Below are 16,514 nucleotides of genomic sequence, written 5' to 3'. Positions count from 1 at the left end.
CCTGGGCCATATTGACAAAAGATTTTTTACTTGTTTTTGATATTTGTGGTCTTTGTCAATATAAACACCGAGATATTTGATTTCTTCTTTCGAACTAATTAATTTGTCTCCAACTTTTAATGTCGTTTCGTCTTGAGGATTAGAGTTACCAAAAATAATGAACTCTGTTTTATCCGGATTGATCTTGAGGTGATGTAAATTAAAAAACTGTATACATTTTTCTATGGCCTTCTCAAGCTCGTTTTCGCATCTGAGAACTTCATCATGAGAGTTTAAAAGGACTGTGTCATCAGCGTATTGTATTGTTTCACATGACAAAAAATTGCTAAGATCGTACAAGAGAGGACCTAAGACTGTTCCTTGCGGAACTCCTTGAGCCACTTCAATCCACCCTGATTTGACATTATTGATTATGACTCTTTGTGTTCTGTTTGAAAGATAGCTCTTAACTAGATTTTGAGATGGTATCGAAAATCCAAGAATGGAAAACTTTTGAATCATGAGCTCGTGATTAATGGAATCAAAAGCTTTTTGATAGATCTAAAAAAGCTGCTGCAGTAATTTCTTCTCGTTTTTGTTGCATCGTATTTTTTCAGTGAAATAAACGAGCGCATCTGTTGTAGAAATTTTTTTTCTGAAACCAAACTGTGTTTTAGAAAGCAGGGCATATTTTTATGGACATATTCATCAATTTGTTGTTTAATAAGAGATTCAAAAACCTTGGCTAGTGCTGGTGTTAAAGGAATTGGTCGATAATTTAGAGGATCATCAAGGTCTCCTTTTTTTAAAAAGTGGAGTGATGTCGGCTCTTTTGAGTTCAGCAGGGAATGTTTCTGTTTTTATAAATTCATTCAATAGAAAACAAATAGGCTCAGCTAGTTCTCTAGCTGCGTCTCGCAACGACCATGAGGGAATGGTAGAAGGACCCAATGGTTTGAATTTTCCAAGAGCAAGAAGCGTTTTAGGACATTCAAACTTAGTAACAAATCTAAAGGAAAAGGTGTTTTTTTGCCTCACCATAGGCAGGTCTACCGTATAGTTCCTACTTTCAAAAAATTCTCCTAATTTACAGAATTTTAATTTAAGTTAGTTGGCTATTTTAGTTTTTTTCTGTAATAATTTCATTGAAAGAGTTTTTTAAAGAGTATACTGTAGTTGTCGTTTTCACGGAATTTCTTACTTCATTGGTCAAATTCCATTTCTTGCGCTCTGAAGTTGAGCTTTCAATTAACTGATTATGAAATTTTTCAAAATCTTTTTCATAGCCGGCGCACACTTCGGCTTTGAGTTTGAAAAACTCGTGGAAAGATTCTGAATTTTCTCTAAGCAGATTGTTCTCTAAGCAGATTTTTGTTACCTGTTTTTTGGAATGAACCGTTTGGCAAGGGAAATTTTTGATTTGTTGTTCTTAAAAAAATTGTTTTGATTGGCGCATGAAGGAGTATTTGCTGTTCAAGATTTCGCTCAAATGTGCGTAGCATTTCACTTGGAACTGTAAAGCAGTAAAAATTTTCCCAGTTTAATTGCTTGATAGAATGTTTAAAACCTTTTGGACTGTAATTCGTTTTATCATAAATTTGTTTTTTCTATTAATTTGTTCTTGCTAAGTTTTGTGGCAAGAATAATCAATTGAGCAAAAATGATTTGTTTGTATTGGTGAGTCAAAAATTTCACTATAAAGAAGGGCTTCGATTCCATCAATAATAATGTTATCTATAAGTGAGTTTGATTCGTCCTTAATTCTAGTTGCTTGATGCTTATTAGTCACATTTAGATCATACGGTTGAATTATTGTTTCTAATTTCTGCTTTTCTTTGTTTTCCAAATAATTGATATTATAGTCTGCCATTATAATTATTGTTTTGTTCTCAGTGATTGCTCTATCAATTGATCTAGCAGACTGCTCGAGAAATTCTTCGTAAAGAAGCTTTTTTGGGTTATAAGAAAGGTTTATAATGTAATTTTTTTTAATTTTTGGGCAAGTTATTTCGACCCAAAGAGTATCAAAAGAGTACTTTTGAAAGCTAGATCAAAGCGTAACTTTGGATTTAGTTTTCTAGAAACAATTAACAGTACACCTCCCCCTCTCGAACTCACTCGATCATTGCGAAAAACAAGACAGTTTGTTTTGTTCGGGTTTACCAAATCAGTGTCAATCTTTGTATCTAGCCATGTTTCAGATAGACCATGATGCAAATAGCGCCAACATCATTCATTTGGCTTTTTAGCTGAAGGTGTTTTCTGGTTATGCTCCGTACATGTAAATAAAGAAATTTTAAATTGTCTGAATAAGTTTCGCAATCAAGGAATATGTCTTTCATCGATTTAATTGGCCCGGGGTTGGTTTCAATATCTCCGGACCTCAAAAGTAATAACTAGATACTATTAATGTATTACCAAAAAAGTAAGTTAATACAGACAAAAGAAGATTCTAGTGATATTAAAGCTTGCTTCTTGCTCCTGGAGTTGGTCTCCGACCAAATTCGAGTAGGAACTGCTTTTGAGTTAAGTGACGTGGGAAAAGAGGAAGTCACTTGAGAACTCAACAATATTAATCCTAAAATTAATAAACATATCTTGTTAGAAATCATTATGCTTATCAAACAGTTGAGACTCCATTCATTCAGTACAACAGAAAATTACATTTGACGGTATTTTATAAATTTATCATTACTAATATGGTTGGTAACGGTAATGATTATTCAAGTTAAAATTAGTGTTTGTCATTGTATTAGGCCAGTACTGCTCTTGCAATTTTTGAAATTTATTATTCATTTTATAGCTGCGGTTGGTGAATTTATCAGTATCACAAATGCCAGTAGATGTTTGAAGTAGAAACATTAGATGATTTTTAAGGAAAGGAATGCCATGATTGAAATTCAAATGTACATTGTAATGATACAGGAAATTATAATGGTTGATCTTTGGGTTGAAGGAGGGAATTGAGCGTATTAATTCATTCATTTTGAGCAAAACATAATTTTCACCGATAGATTCCAATCTTTCTTTAAGTGCAGCATTAACTTCATCAATTAATTTGTTTTTTGATCTATTGTAGTCAGTTTCTCTGAACGGTATTATCTCAATGACTACAAACACATTGATGTTCAAAATAAGTATGATGACTATCATTTTCTGAGTTTGTCAATATTTAGTGCCTCAAAAGCAATAAAGTCTTATACTACTACTACTACTACTACTACTACTACTACTACTAAAAAGATTTGCCACGTGTAGCTATTATATTCAGACAAATTGCCATTAAAAATCCTTTCATTGACGAATTCATTACTTGCAAAATAAGATTTTTTAAACCAATTTTCTTGCTTTTGTATGTATTTGCCCAGCCGATTGACAAGTCTACTTGTCCGATCAATAAATTCGGTTCTCGCTTTCTTTGTTCGCCTTTTTGGCATCTTGAAGGTCACTGGTAGTCGTTCGTGGTCTTCATGGACATCAGGCAGTACTAGCTCACACTCTTCGCTTTCGACTAAGTTTATGAGCATCAAAATGTCGTTTAGTTGAAGAAGCATGGGGAGTGGTAGAATATTCAATAGACGCAACTGGTATGAAGGAAGGTAAAATTTATAGGTCCACTAAATTGTGGGGCTGGTGCAAAACAGATTTTGGTCGTTCCAAATTTCGGGTCTTTCCCATTATAGCCCCCCCCCCCCCCAGCTTACTGGTCAGATAACCTATAGCCCCCCCCCCAATCATGGTAAATATACCATAATGGGGGGGGGGGCTATATTTTCATGGGGGGGGGGGGGCTATAATGGGAAAGACCCCAAATTTCTAACTGCAATGCTTTTTCAGATAGTTGACAACGTGATCATTCGTGGCTAAATGGATGTCAAATCGTTAATACATGGAACTGAGCAGATATTTGTTGTTCACAAGAAAGATGATAAAAGCCTATCACTGTTAATTGATACAGATTCTTGCGTCTGTTACCTTAGCAATGGCTGTAGCGTCTGGAGAAACTTCTCTTCGTTGACTCCATTAGGAGTGAAACAGCGCCTTTTAGCTTCACTTAGACAAAAGACGTTAAATATAGACAATTGGCTGGATGCTCCAGTGACTTTGTCGGCCACATCGGTGACTTTGTCAAGTCCAATTATTTTTGAGCTTGTTAAAAAAGATGAATTCCCTAAATTGCTTCAAATGTTTTTCCTTAAGCTCACTGAGCAATTTTCAGTTGCTTCAGACGAGTTACGACGCTTGAATAACTTTTCTGCAATTGATACGACTGATCCAACGCCAAATTTAGTTTCTGAAGTTGCTATGAAAAAGCTTAATGCGAAGAAACCAGGAATGAGTACAGTCAATCCAAATGTTAAAAAGAGAAAGGTTGCAACTGGACTGAAGTATGATGATGATTCGGATGGCTGAAAGATCTTCCTTTCTTTGTTTCATAGAAATGAATCGGAACACGACAGAGTGACTTTGTTTCGTGTGAAAGAAAATTACACCTAATCAGTGTTCAACTATTGAATCGAGCTGTTAGGCTGCAACGAAAACTGACCATCCAGCAAAACGAAGAAGCACTTTTAAATATATAGCTTTTATAGTTTTTGACATATCCTTTAGTTTTATCCAGGTGCGCATATGTAAAATTAACTTTTAGCACCCCAATTGTCGATTTCTCGAGAAGTTGTTTGAAAGAGCAAGACTTGTAATATAATTATATAAACAGACATAATTCATCATAAAATCTGAAAACTGTTTTTGTAAAACATCATAAAAGTTCAGCTTGAACAGTGCACCGAATCTTAAGTTATTGTTTGTATAGTATCTGAACTGCTACAAGTTTTTAGATTTTCTCATCTAGTTGTTCATTCTTTGATTAACTCAATTTTGATGTAAAAGTTCATTGTATCTAACCGTCTTAAATGCCAAGTGTAGTGGATTAGTGTTAATTTTCAGTTTGTATTGAAAATGATAACTTCGTTTGCTGCTTTGAACCAGACCCCATTCGAGTTGAAAAAACCCTGCAGTTAATCTGGATATTTAGCAACAGTCTGTCCAAGATGAGCTCGAACAACCCACGCAAATTCTCTGAGAAGATTGCGCTCCAGAACCAGAAGGCACAAGAGGACTTGGACCGATACAATGGCATTATGGCAGAAATCAAAAAGGCCAAGAACTCATCCCTCAGAGACATCGTAAGTTTTTTATGTTTATGATAATTGTATTATAGTTCGTTTATATTGAGTTTTAAAACAATTCTCAAATATTAATCCAAGTTACTTTCACGCATAGTTCTGTAGCATCAGATGTCTCTTCAAACAAATTTTCGACGTCTCTTTAAACGAACGTTAATCGGAAAGACCAGTTCTAATCATGAACAAATTGACCATCAATCAGGTTCTTAAAGTTAAGTTTCAGTACAATGTTAATGGCCAGGACAATCGTGTCTTTTGAAGTCGGTGTTCAGGTCTCCGCGCTTATTGGGTGAGACAACGATGTTATCAAACTGCTTATTGTTTGTCCCTGCTCAATGTTGTCTACTTTTCGATTCAATACTCCCCTCTCATTGGGTGAGCTTACGTTAACCCACTTGGGGAATATCAGTAGGCTCTAGGTAGTTCCTCGGATAACGAATACAGAAATTTGTCAGGGGTAACTGACAGAACTTCAGAAAAAGTTCGATTGTCAGCAATATCAGCAAGTTTCTTCAGAGCTTTCTTGAACGTTTGTGAGAGACCACCGAAAACTTCGATAGCAAGTAGCACAAAACGAATACATCTTTTGGAAGGATTTTTGTGTGCGCCATACTCCCGCTCAGGTGCTGCTTCAACAGCATGACCAGCCGTCAGAGCCGCATATGAAATTGAGTTCGGCTGCAGCCATGAGAGCATAGTTAAGCCTGATCTCCCAAGATGGGACATAGTTGCTGTCTGGCATCAAGGTCTTATTTTCTCCTTCAAAAACACATTTTTTTTGAAATTTTTGAATATGTTGACATAATAAGTGGTTCATTTGAAGGACAAGATTTAGCGGACCGCTCGTCCCGTTGCCTGTCCCCTCTGGGTCTCCTAAATTAATGTATTTATATATTGTTTTGTTAATTGTTAACACCAGAATAAGAATGCATCTGATACAGAATTGTAGAATGTTGCCGAACAAAGCGGAATACGTTTCAATCAAAAGGCGGTTTTTGACAACAACTATGAGGAATATAATTATGAGCCCAGAATGCCCGAGAACGATTCAGTCATGGCTTTAAAAAGTCAACATTATCACGAAGTTCTCAAAACCTGTTTATGAAGCTCGCGAGATGTCAGATAGAAATCCTGAAGTCGTAGACTCGAAACCCTGTGGGAGGTTTTTGTAGACATAAAAAATGTTTAATATGCACCCAATCTATATTAAATTGCGCCTCCTGTCATTCGAGAGCAATTCATTGGACGCTGATCGGTTTATTAGGCCAGCATTTGTTTTAGTTAGTCATTCCGTACCGTACCTTAGTGGTATTAATAAAAGATACTCGAATCCTTCTAAATGTGAGCAATAATGAGGTTAAAGATTCTAATTTATTGGTAAATTTATCAATGACTTGGATCCCATTTATTTCAAAGACAAGCTCAAAGTTTCGTTTGTTATTCGTTTGTCCTTTTTGTTAGTGGACATTGCTTTTCTTCAATGCTGGAATACGATTTCTGAACACAAGTTGCACGGAGAGTGGTTAAGTAATGGTTAAGTGATTCTTCTTGAAGTCACTGAGAACTTCTGGCGTTTATCAAGAAACGCGAATCGGTTCGAGCTATTAAGTCAGAATTTCGAAGTGATTTCTGCAGAGTCACTTAACCATGCTTAAAACACGAAACGCGCACGTTTTAAAATGACGAAAGTCAACAAAATTCAACTTCAGGCTAAGTAGCAACTTCTGGCATTTTAACGTCTGGCACTGCAGACTTTCGGCATTTTAAAATGTGCACATGACCTCTCAATTGACACAGATTTCACTGCTTTTATGTGCATGTTGTAGTGGAAAATAGTTGAACGAATTTTAAGCTGAACTGTGTGATATATTTTTTGAAATAATAGATGACTCTCTAAATGACTTTTTAACACTAATATTAAGGGTACTTCAGATTACTCTAAAACATTTCCAGGTCAATAAAGGGCTTTCAACTATATAATGAAGGCCGTTAATTATGACGAGTGGCGTTCAAGAAAGGTTAAAACTTTATTTTTGAAATGGGTGTTTTATGATGCATCGGAACTCCTAATTGCGCTGTTTCTGAATGCTTCTACGAAATAATGCCTCTGCCTCGCAGTTCAGAAAGCACAGATAGGGCCAGTTCCTCACCGGGAACCACTTTCAGCGATGCCTCTCTCGATACAGCAATTTGAAAATTTCCAACTCAAAGCCGGCACTAAAATTTTGATCAAAAGGAAGGTATTTGAGGGGACTATGAAAGATTATATATACAAGCCACAACGAATCGATCATGGCTTTGTAAAAGTCAACGCTATCATGAATCTTCTCGAAATCTATTGCCCCGTAGTTTTAAGTTTTCATAGTACCACTGTCTCAAATTTAAACCGTAATATATTTAGTTTATTTCATTTATACTCTGACCTACAATGCCCATTTAGTTGTTTGCTGTTAATAACTTGATGGGAATTCAACGTGTTTTTTTTTGTTCTGAAAAGAATAGGAAGTTACAATGAAAGAAGAGCACTTTTTTAAAACTTCTCTGTGACGCCTTATTTTGATTTGATCAAACCTGCTCGCTGGTGACATCTGGTAGCAAGGTTATTGTATAATGGTTGTATAAGTTTTCCACATTCAATATGAGAGGACGATTTAGTCGCAGCCAGTATATTCTGCAGTCTGAAAAAATAAAACGAAACCCCCTGAGATATCAGATGTATGCTCACTCTGGCTAGTCTAAATGAAGAAAAATCTCGAAGTTTCACTTGTCAGCCTCGTTCCAGTATATGCGTGACTGTCGCCCATCTGATCTAAGGAGACACTTTAGGAAACAATCTACGATGGACTTTTTGGGCACTTGAGTTAAAAAACAAACAAAAAATTGAGAATTGAAAGAGTCGTTAATATCTTATCGATTTAAAAAGTTTTTCAAGTTTACATGCAAATTTTCTTCAACTTGATTTTCAGGTAGGTGAATGTATATTCCTTTACTGCGTAAAATTTTTCACTCGGTTTTCAATAGAATGGTCAAGTTGGTTCAAGCTCATCAGCTGGTAGCAGTTTTTAGAAAATCTCTGTGTATGATATTTTGTGTTTTGCGTCTGTAATATCAGAACTATTGTTGAGCTCATTAAGTTGCTGTAAGGACTCTTAGGAACATTGATAGAAAAAGTTCAAAATATTGTAAAAAGTGTAGTATTCGAAAATATCCCGGGTTGAGTCAATTGTTTTTGAACAAAAGTTGCCCTCATTATTATTTTCTACTTTTTAAAGATTGTGTCAGTTGTAGATTTCGTCCTACATAGATGAGCAAACCATATTCAATTAGAGATTTTGCTTAAGATTTTGTGAAAGAATCAAGAACTTTCTCGCAAACATTTTCTGATCAGTAAATTGTTCCATAGAAGCGACCAAGGTGTTTCAGAATATAATTCATGTGGATCTGGAAATTCTAATTCTTAGCGACATTATTAACAAATTATTTACATGATTTTTTCTCAGACAGATTTAATAAAAGTCGAACTTTTTAAAAGTTTGCTTGCTAACCTTCGTCAACTCGTTCTCATTTCTTGTAATTATTGACATCTTATTCCCTTGGAACCAGCCTTGCAGCGCTTCAGTATCCTTCTGCATTTTAGTGATTTTTTACCGATGATAAAATAGTTGTATTATCTGAAAAATTAGCTGTTTCTGTTTTTTTTTTCACTTCATTTGGCATGACTGTGATGTAAGGAACTGGAGTGGGCAAAGCATCGGGCTTTGAGACACTTCACAAGTAGTTGGCAACCAGGAAGATTTTTCAGAATTGACTTTAACAAAGTGCTGTCTATTTTGTAAAAAAAAATATTACGCCGATATTACCATATAGAGCACTATGGTTTTACCATATAGAGCATTATTTATTTGTTATTAATAAATGAACAAGTGTTGAAAGCTTGTTTGAGGTCAATGAAATAGCTATAGCTCTTTCACCATTATTTCTTTGCTTTTCTAATGTTTTTTGTTTTCCTATTGCCTTCTTGCTGGACTTAATTTCGTGAAAATCAAATTGTGCTGCCAAATGCTCATTTCATAAAAAATTTTTTCTGTTGAACAGAAGTTTCTCAAATTTTTCCCAATAGCTGGAAAGCGATGATTGGCTGGAAGTTTGAGGGAGAAAATTCCTTTTATGCCAGGGAGCCACTCTTGCGGTTTTCAAGGAGTCAGAAGGAACTTTCGCCTGTAACATTCTACAAAAAGAGGAAATAGTGGGACTAATGATTTTCAACAATTTAACTAAGATGACATCACAATTCGAATTTTTAAAAATTTTTCATCTATTTTGTTGCTGGTCCTAAAGAAGAAGAGAGTTTAAGCATTTTTGTTAATTTTTGAGCTATCTCGAGTGTTTCGATTTCCGTTTTTTCTTGTATATGCGTTCCTATAGTGCTGAAAGAGTTTTCGAGTTTCTCATCTTTTGCTGATTTTTGTTGTTTGATGGCAAGTATTTTCAGTGTTTGATGAAAAGACTGTTGAAGGGTTTTCAGCTAAGTTCTGCATATGAAAATTTGGGTTCTTTTTGAATTCATTTTTTTTCCTAGAGCAGTGTTGATCTTTATGTTTCCATATTGTGCTCGTTAATCAATTTTTTAAGCTCTCGATCTCTATTTGCTATCATCTTTTTAAACTTTGATGTTTTTGTATTTTAATTGATTATTCTGTTTTCCGAGTGGTGAATTTTTTTCCAATAAGTTTTTGAAATGTTTGATAAGAAACTGTAATTTGAATTTTACGCCTACAATTCTATCAATTGTTTTTTTCTTGTCATTGTCTCCACAAATTTCAGTTTTAATTCATTACTTATTTTGTAGTAATCTCTATAGAATGTATTGTCTGTTTGTTTACATGAGTCTCAGACTGAGAAGCCGATCACAAATTAAACTGTAATGATCTGAAATGCCGTTTTTAAATGTAATTTTCGAAGTTGCTTCGAGCGTAAGTAGTATATAGCTGGACCGAGGTGTCCGGGGGGGGGGGTGGCGACCCACATGTATTAAGATTGGTTATAGCTGTTGTGGCTCGCTTCGGTCGCCCTTGAATTATTTTAGCAATGTATAAAGATAGGAATCAGATATTAATGTATGATATATAAGGATATGAATAAAATTTTATAAGATTAGTTGTAATAAGACAGATTCTACATGTATTAAGATTAGGTATAGAATCTACATGTATAAAGATAACGTATAGCTTCTACATGTATTAAGATTAGGTATAGAATCTACATGTATAAAGATAACGTATAGCTTCTACATGTATTAAGATTAGGTATAGCTTCTACATCTAAAATTAGGTATAGTATTACATGTATTAAGATTAGCTATAGCTTCTCACAAGCATTAAAATTAGTCTTAGATGCTCACATGTATTAAGACTGTTCTTGGATGTTCACATAGTGGGATGATTAAGGAACATCCTAATCAATGTTATTTTTAATTAGTCATTGTATTTTTTTTCATCAAAAGGGAAAGAGTTTGATGAGTACGAAATGCATACTATTTATGACGTCACAAAGATGGATTTATATAAAATGGATTTATGACGTCACAGAAAACAATAACGAAAATTGATCAACGCTACTAAAGATTGAATAAATTCCTGACATTCCTTATAAGGAAAGCTAATTGATATAAGGAGGATGATACGATTAAGGAACTCATTCGATTTGTCCATGTTTAACTTTGAATGAAAAATAAAGCAGCTTTCAAAGTTTTTTTTCCCGAACGATAGTTAATCAATTACAATGAATACCAAGACTAGTTATACAATACACTACAAAATTACTCAAAACACTTAAAATCTAATCAGAATCTATCAAGTATCAGCAAAAGTAAATAAAGATGACGGATGTAAAATATTTGAAAGTAGAGTTTTAATTTCAGATCATTAAAGGTTTTGTATGTATTCCATCTGCCTCCACCATTCGCTTTGGATAGAAATAGGAAAGTCCCTTTTTAGTTTGTTCGTACGTGAGAACTTGATGATTTACTGTTTTGAATCCTCTGTTAGTCGAGGATACATTCACTGCTTCATCCAGTACTTTTCTGTACTTCTGCAATGGTCCATCATTATTTTCTTCTAGAACATTCTTGTTGAGTCCCTTGCTGCTGAACTTAGTTTTCTTCGTTCTAGAGTCGTAGCAGCAATAAGTTTTGCTACATAGACAACATTTCAGTACATCGAAACTCCTCCTTGAATAATCCAGGTTCCCGCTTATCATGTTTCACATGTTTAGGGCAACAAGTTCTCGGAAAAAAATTTTTGTTACAATCAGCGCGAAAATTTTCTACACAGTCATTACTTCGGAGTTCTTTCCAAGTGCTCTTCATTTCGGGACGAATGCATTCATAGAGAATCTCATGAGCTAGTGCCATATACAGAGAGTCAGTGTCCATCTCAAGCTCTTCAAATTTTTTAACATCACAACTTGTCAAAAAAGTTGTAGTAAAGCTCTAACATTCTCAATTTTGCATACTGAAGGATAAAAAATCCAACAATTATTGGTTCGCGATGTTCAATTGTGCTTTTCACTAGTTCAACTTCATAGATATCTCTCGAAACGCTATTGAGTCTTCTAAAAAGACGGTTATTAATTGCTTTATGCGTTTTTTCTTCATTAAGATAGAGAGTTTCGATGTGTCGACTTCGATCCATAATCTGATAACCATACGAGCTGTTCCCAAGTAACTTCATAGTCTCAGCAACAACGCTCGAGTCAAGATTTTCATCTCCCTTTCGTCTCGCATCAACAACAGATTGCACAAAATCATTGAAGCACTTTTGTGGCGTATACTCAACAAATCGGTATATTTTAGTACAACGTAGTCCAAGCTTCAAGTAAAACTTCAGTAATGGCGTTATAACTATTCCATTATTTAATTTATAACTCGAAATCAACATTCGTTGTGGTTTCATCAATAGATCGTTTTTTTCAGCATACTCTCTCATGAAATCTCCAATATCTTCTCTTCCAACGTTGCTATTTTTGAAAATTGGAAGAAAGTTTGCGAATCGTTCGTAGAGCTCCTCCGGAACTTCTAAGTCACATTGTACATAACCGAATAACTTATCCTCATCTATTCGCCTCAGCAGGATTTCCATGCTTAAGGGTAGTTTGTAGGGAAAATTTTTTCTAATGTGATTTTTCAGAAAAGAGCTCATCTGAACCTGATCCCACCATTCACACTCCCTCATCTCGATAATTTTGTATCCCTTTTTCTCCAAGTGTTTTTTCCTTAACTTATCAGATTCTCGCTTCTGGAGACCATGTTTAAGTTCTTCCTCGCTAAGAGAGGGTTGAGCTTCTCTACAGGGACAGAAATGGTAGTAACATCCGAGAGCTTCGAAAATTGTATTGCAGTGTCCACAAAAGCCATCAACACTAAACCAATTTTTTTCTGTTTTCCAGTTGTATAGATGCTCTCAATAGTACAGTCTGGTCTGATTGTTTGATAGTAAGAAATAACCATGTTTTCAAATTTTCTAATCTTGTTCTGACGAGCTTTGAACTTTTGGAGATCAGAATCGAACTCCCACCTAGTGTATAAACCCGTTGGCATCTCTTGACACATGGCGAAGGGATACAATTGGCTGGCGTCTATTCCAACTATCGCCTTACAAATGTTGTTTGATGTTCGGATGAATGTCTTGTCTACAACAGCTTTCCTCGTGAAGACAATAGAAGGCCCACCAGTCATTTCACTTCGAACTTTTTCATGTAAATCTTTATCGCTATCGACGAACGGATAAAATTTTGAACTTGTTGACTTGTGAAGACAAATATTAGCCAAATTTGGAAGTGTACAACCGCGCTTCAATATATCAATGTTCCGATTATGATAAAACTCAATCATTTTACTCATTGCAGTCAACGTTGGTACAACGTCTTTGTTATTATACCATCGAAGGAAATCACGAAAAGTTTTCATACCCTCCTTCTTCCACAAATCTGCTAAAAGAGTATAATTTTGTTTTCCTGACAGCGGCTTCTCTTTCAGTCCCATCTCCTTTAGGATTATCTTCTCGTCTTTCCCACGCTGTATTAACTTCTCGTACTCAGAAAACTCCTTCTCCAAAGGATTAAAGATTTTCAGTTTGCTGAAAAATGAGTCATAGGGAGGAAGTTTGTCACAGTCAAGTTTCGTCAACGAATCAAACCATTCATACGGAAAAAATCCTTTTGTCTCCTCGGACTGATATGCTTTCAGAAATAAATCCAGAGATGTAGCTCCACCGAGAAAGTTCAGAATATCGAGAAACTGAATGTCACCAAAACTAAAAGATATAAATTGGTTTGCCTTCTTTATTACCGTAGGTTGAATAGATCTATCAGTTATTAGATGAGGAATGAGATAAGTTTTGATTAAGTTAAGGTCATATTTTCCACTGTTGAATCCAGAAACTGGTAAAATGTCAACATAACTATCAAAATGACGCTGGAGATCAAGGAGCTGCTTTTGCTGGAATCGTAAAAAATTTTCAGATGCATTGCTATCTTCCGTTTTGTTACTGATATTTGGTTGAGTTTCGGAAACAACTTGCAATCTAGAGGAAATATCACTCAACCTAGTTTTGATCTCCGCTTCCACCGCCAACAACTTAGGTCTCATGTCCGCTTTGTTTTTTGCTGCTAATGTTTCAAGTTGAGCAACAAATGATATGATGAGACGATTAGGATCTTCTTCGCACAAGAAAATTGGTTCCTTCAACAGATTGGAGAAAATTGAAACAGATACTGGTACATGAGTTCCAATCCATGATGTTGTAGCAGAGCTACTAATTTCCAATGAGTTGTCACATATTGCTTCAAAGTCGAAGACGGCAAAATTTTTGAAGAGGGTACAATCTTCTGGATAAGCGATTGAGAAGTTTTCAAGTTTCTGAAACAATGTTTCCTTTAACGAATAAACACCTCTCGGATAGATATTTTTCACTCGTTCTTTGCAAGTTCGTAAGTGGCGATTAAAATGTCCAGAGTGATTGAAGAAGACGTCACAGCTGGGACAGCGGAACTTCTTGAAGAATTTGTTGATATCATTTACATAACAGATATGGTTGTTATAGCGAAGTAATTTAATGTTTTCTTCATATCGTTCAATGCTTCGTCGAATAAGTTCACCAACTATTTCACCATCTTCAATGGTAAAATCATAGATGAAGATATTTTTTTCGACTAAATTTTCAATTACTGGGATTTGATCCAGAGAAACTCCCATGAAGTTTTCAGGATCACAGTCAGTGGCCGAAACAAAATTGTCAAACAGTTGCATTGCATGTGGTTCAACATCTACGGATCCAAATAAATGAATGGAAATTGCGCGGAATAGACATAAGTTATCGTTATAAGGTACATCATGTCCATTTGAAACCAGACAATTAACTTCTGGGTTTCTTAACAAAGGTTCCGGAAGAACAGAATCCAGGCAACCCAAAGGAATATTTTTTAAGAGTGCTGCAAAGATGGTAACGTTCGTAATTAAAGCGAATCGCCACTTTGAGTTCTGACGTTCCTGTGTACAGGTTTCAATCAAGTCAAACTTTTCAATTTCACTTTGAAGGTTGAGTAAATCGTTTTTATTGCTCAACAAATGCGCCCTATCCAGAAGTAAATTATTTTCGTGCGGATAATAATAACGGTAGTCGTTGTTCTCTACGTTGTGCAACAGGAACCCCAAAGCTAGGTTAACTTTTGCAGCACATTTGAGATTTTCAAAAACTTCATCAAGTTTTTTGTTGATTTCGTTGGTGTCCAATTTCGACAGGCTGAAGTTGAAAACTTCTTGTCTTCCATGCTCAGCGTGCACATCTACTAGTAAATGCTGACATGCTGCTAATTCCTCTTTCAATTTTTCACTATCTTCATTCAACTCATCAACTATTTCACGGACACGGGTTGTGTTTAAGCTCCCAACTTTCGTGTTAACTTGGTGTATCTTCCTGCGATGAAGCTGCAGCGAGTAGAAACTTGGAAAATCTCTCTGACAAACAACGCACTTGTTTAAGGTGTTACGCTTTTTCGATCCATGCGATTTGGCAATATGGTACGATAGTTCTGCCGAATTTTTTGTTGCAAAATTACAGTTTCGTTTCTTGCAGTATAAGGTACCGCTAGAACAAGTCTTTCTATGGCGAGCAATGTGATATTTTACTACAGATTTTCCACATTTTTCACAGCTGATCTGTAAATGTCGGTCTTTTGCAGGCATTTCCCAAAAATTAGAAAGTGACTAAATATCGGATTAGGAAAGATAAAATTTTTTAAAAAAGTTAACAGTCAACGTTTCTATAGAAATTCGATAAACAAGTGGTTCTCCTGTTCCCCAAAAACTTAATGATTTCTCATGACGATAAACAAACAGAATAGTTGAAACAATAAGTCTATTTACTAAAAATGGATTTATCATGTCATCAACCAATCATAACAAACATTGCATAACATTGGAAAGTTCCGTCAACCTTTATTTATTTACCTAATGTCTTCAGAAAGTTTGTTTACAAGCCATAAAGTTGGAACGATTAGTTGTATTACTAAAAATAGATTATATCTTAAGTCGTCAGCCAATCAGAACAAAGGTTACATAACATCGGAAAGTTCCATCAGACTCAAGTTATTTAATGTCTTCGGAAACTTTGTTTACAAGCCATAAAGTTGGAACCATTAGTTATGTTACAAATATGGTTTTTAATTCAAGTCGTCACCCAATCACAGCAAAGTTTTAAAATTAAGACAGCCATTATTCGTGTACACAACTTCAACAAATCTGATTTGTTTACTTAATGTCTAGACAAAATTTATTTGAAAAGCAATGAAAACAACCCAAAATTTACCTCAGGTTAAAGATTTTGGAACTTCGGGAAAATGCGACAGCTTTGTTTTAATTGCTGAGCGTCGTAGAAACCAGACAGCTATAGTTTGTTTACTTAATGTCTAGACAGAATTTGTTTACAAGCAATAAAAATAACAACAATGTAAAGAATTTTCGTATTCGAACGACCTTGAAATTTTGTTTACACCATGTTATCAACTCAAACCCAATAATTCATAGAGGTAATTCACTGTTTACTCACTCAGTTTAGTCTCTTACTTTGGTTGAAGCTATGTACGAAAACAGTCCTGAATACTTCAAAAAATTTCAAAAACGATTCAAATACACTATTTGCGACACAGAACCAAAACCTCAACATTCTGCAATAGAAAATTATGCGTACGGTTATCATTCATCTTCGACTGTTATCGATGGTTGTTTGTTTGGTTCCAATCATTGGCATCTCATTTTTGAAGATACGGGTCCCAAAGATAAAATTGATTTCT

At 35.2% G+C, this 16,514-nt stretch overlaps 1 protein-coding gene across 2 annotated transcripts in view; it reads left to right on the top strand.

Moving 5' to 3' along the window:
• Positions 1-4,769: 4,769 nt before the first annotated feature.
• The window catches only part of LOC142349566 (uncharacterized), a 146,416-nt gene continuing 134,671 nt past the window's right edge, over positions 4,770-16,514 (top strand). The window contains exon 1 of one of the 2 annotated variants that reach the window (XM_075401208.1): positions 4,770-5,165. In XM_075401208.1, coding sequence (XP_075257323.1) covers positions 5,031-5,165 — 135 coding nt within the window. In that variant the 5' untranslated portion in view covers positions 4,770-5,030. The remainder of the gene's footprint in view (positions 5,166-16,514) is intronic. The other variant, XM_075401209.1, reaches the window with a different exon arrangement.

The sequence above is a fragment of the Convolutriloba macropyga genome, chromosome 11, assembly GCF_964194025.1.
Source record: "Convolutriloba macropyga chromosome 11, txConMacr16.3, whole genome shotgun sequence".
NCBI classification, from domain to species: Eukaryota; Metazoa; Xenacoelomorpha; order Acoela; family Convolutidae; genus Convolutriloba; species Convolutriloba macropyga.
Note: the sequence above shows the minus strand (reverse complement) of the source record. Positions and strands in the feature narration are given on the sequence as shown.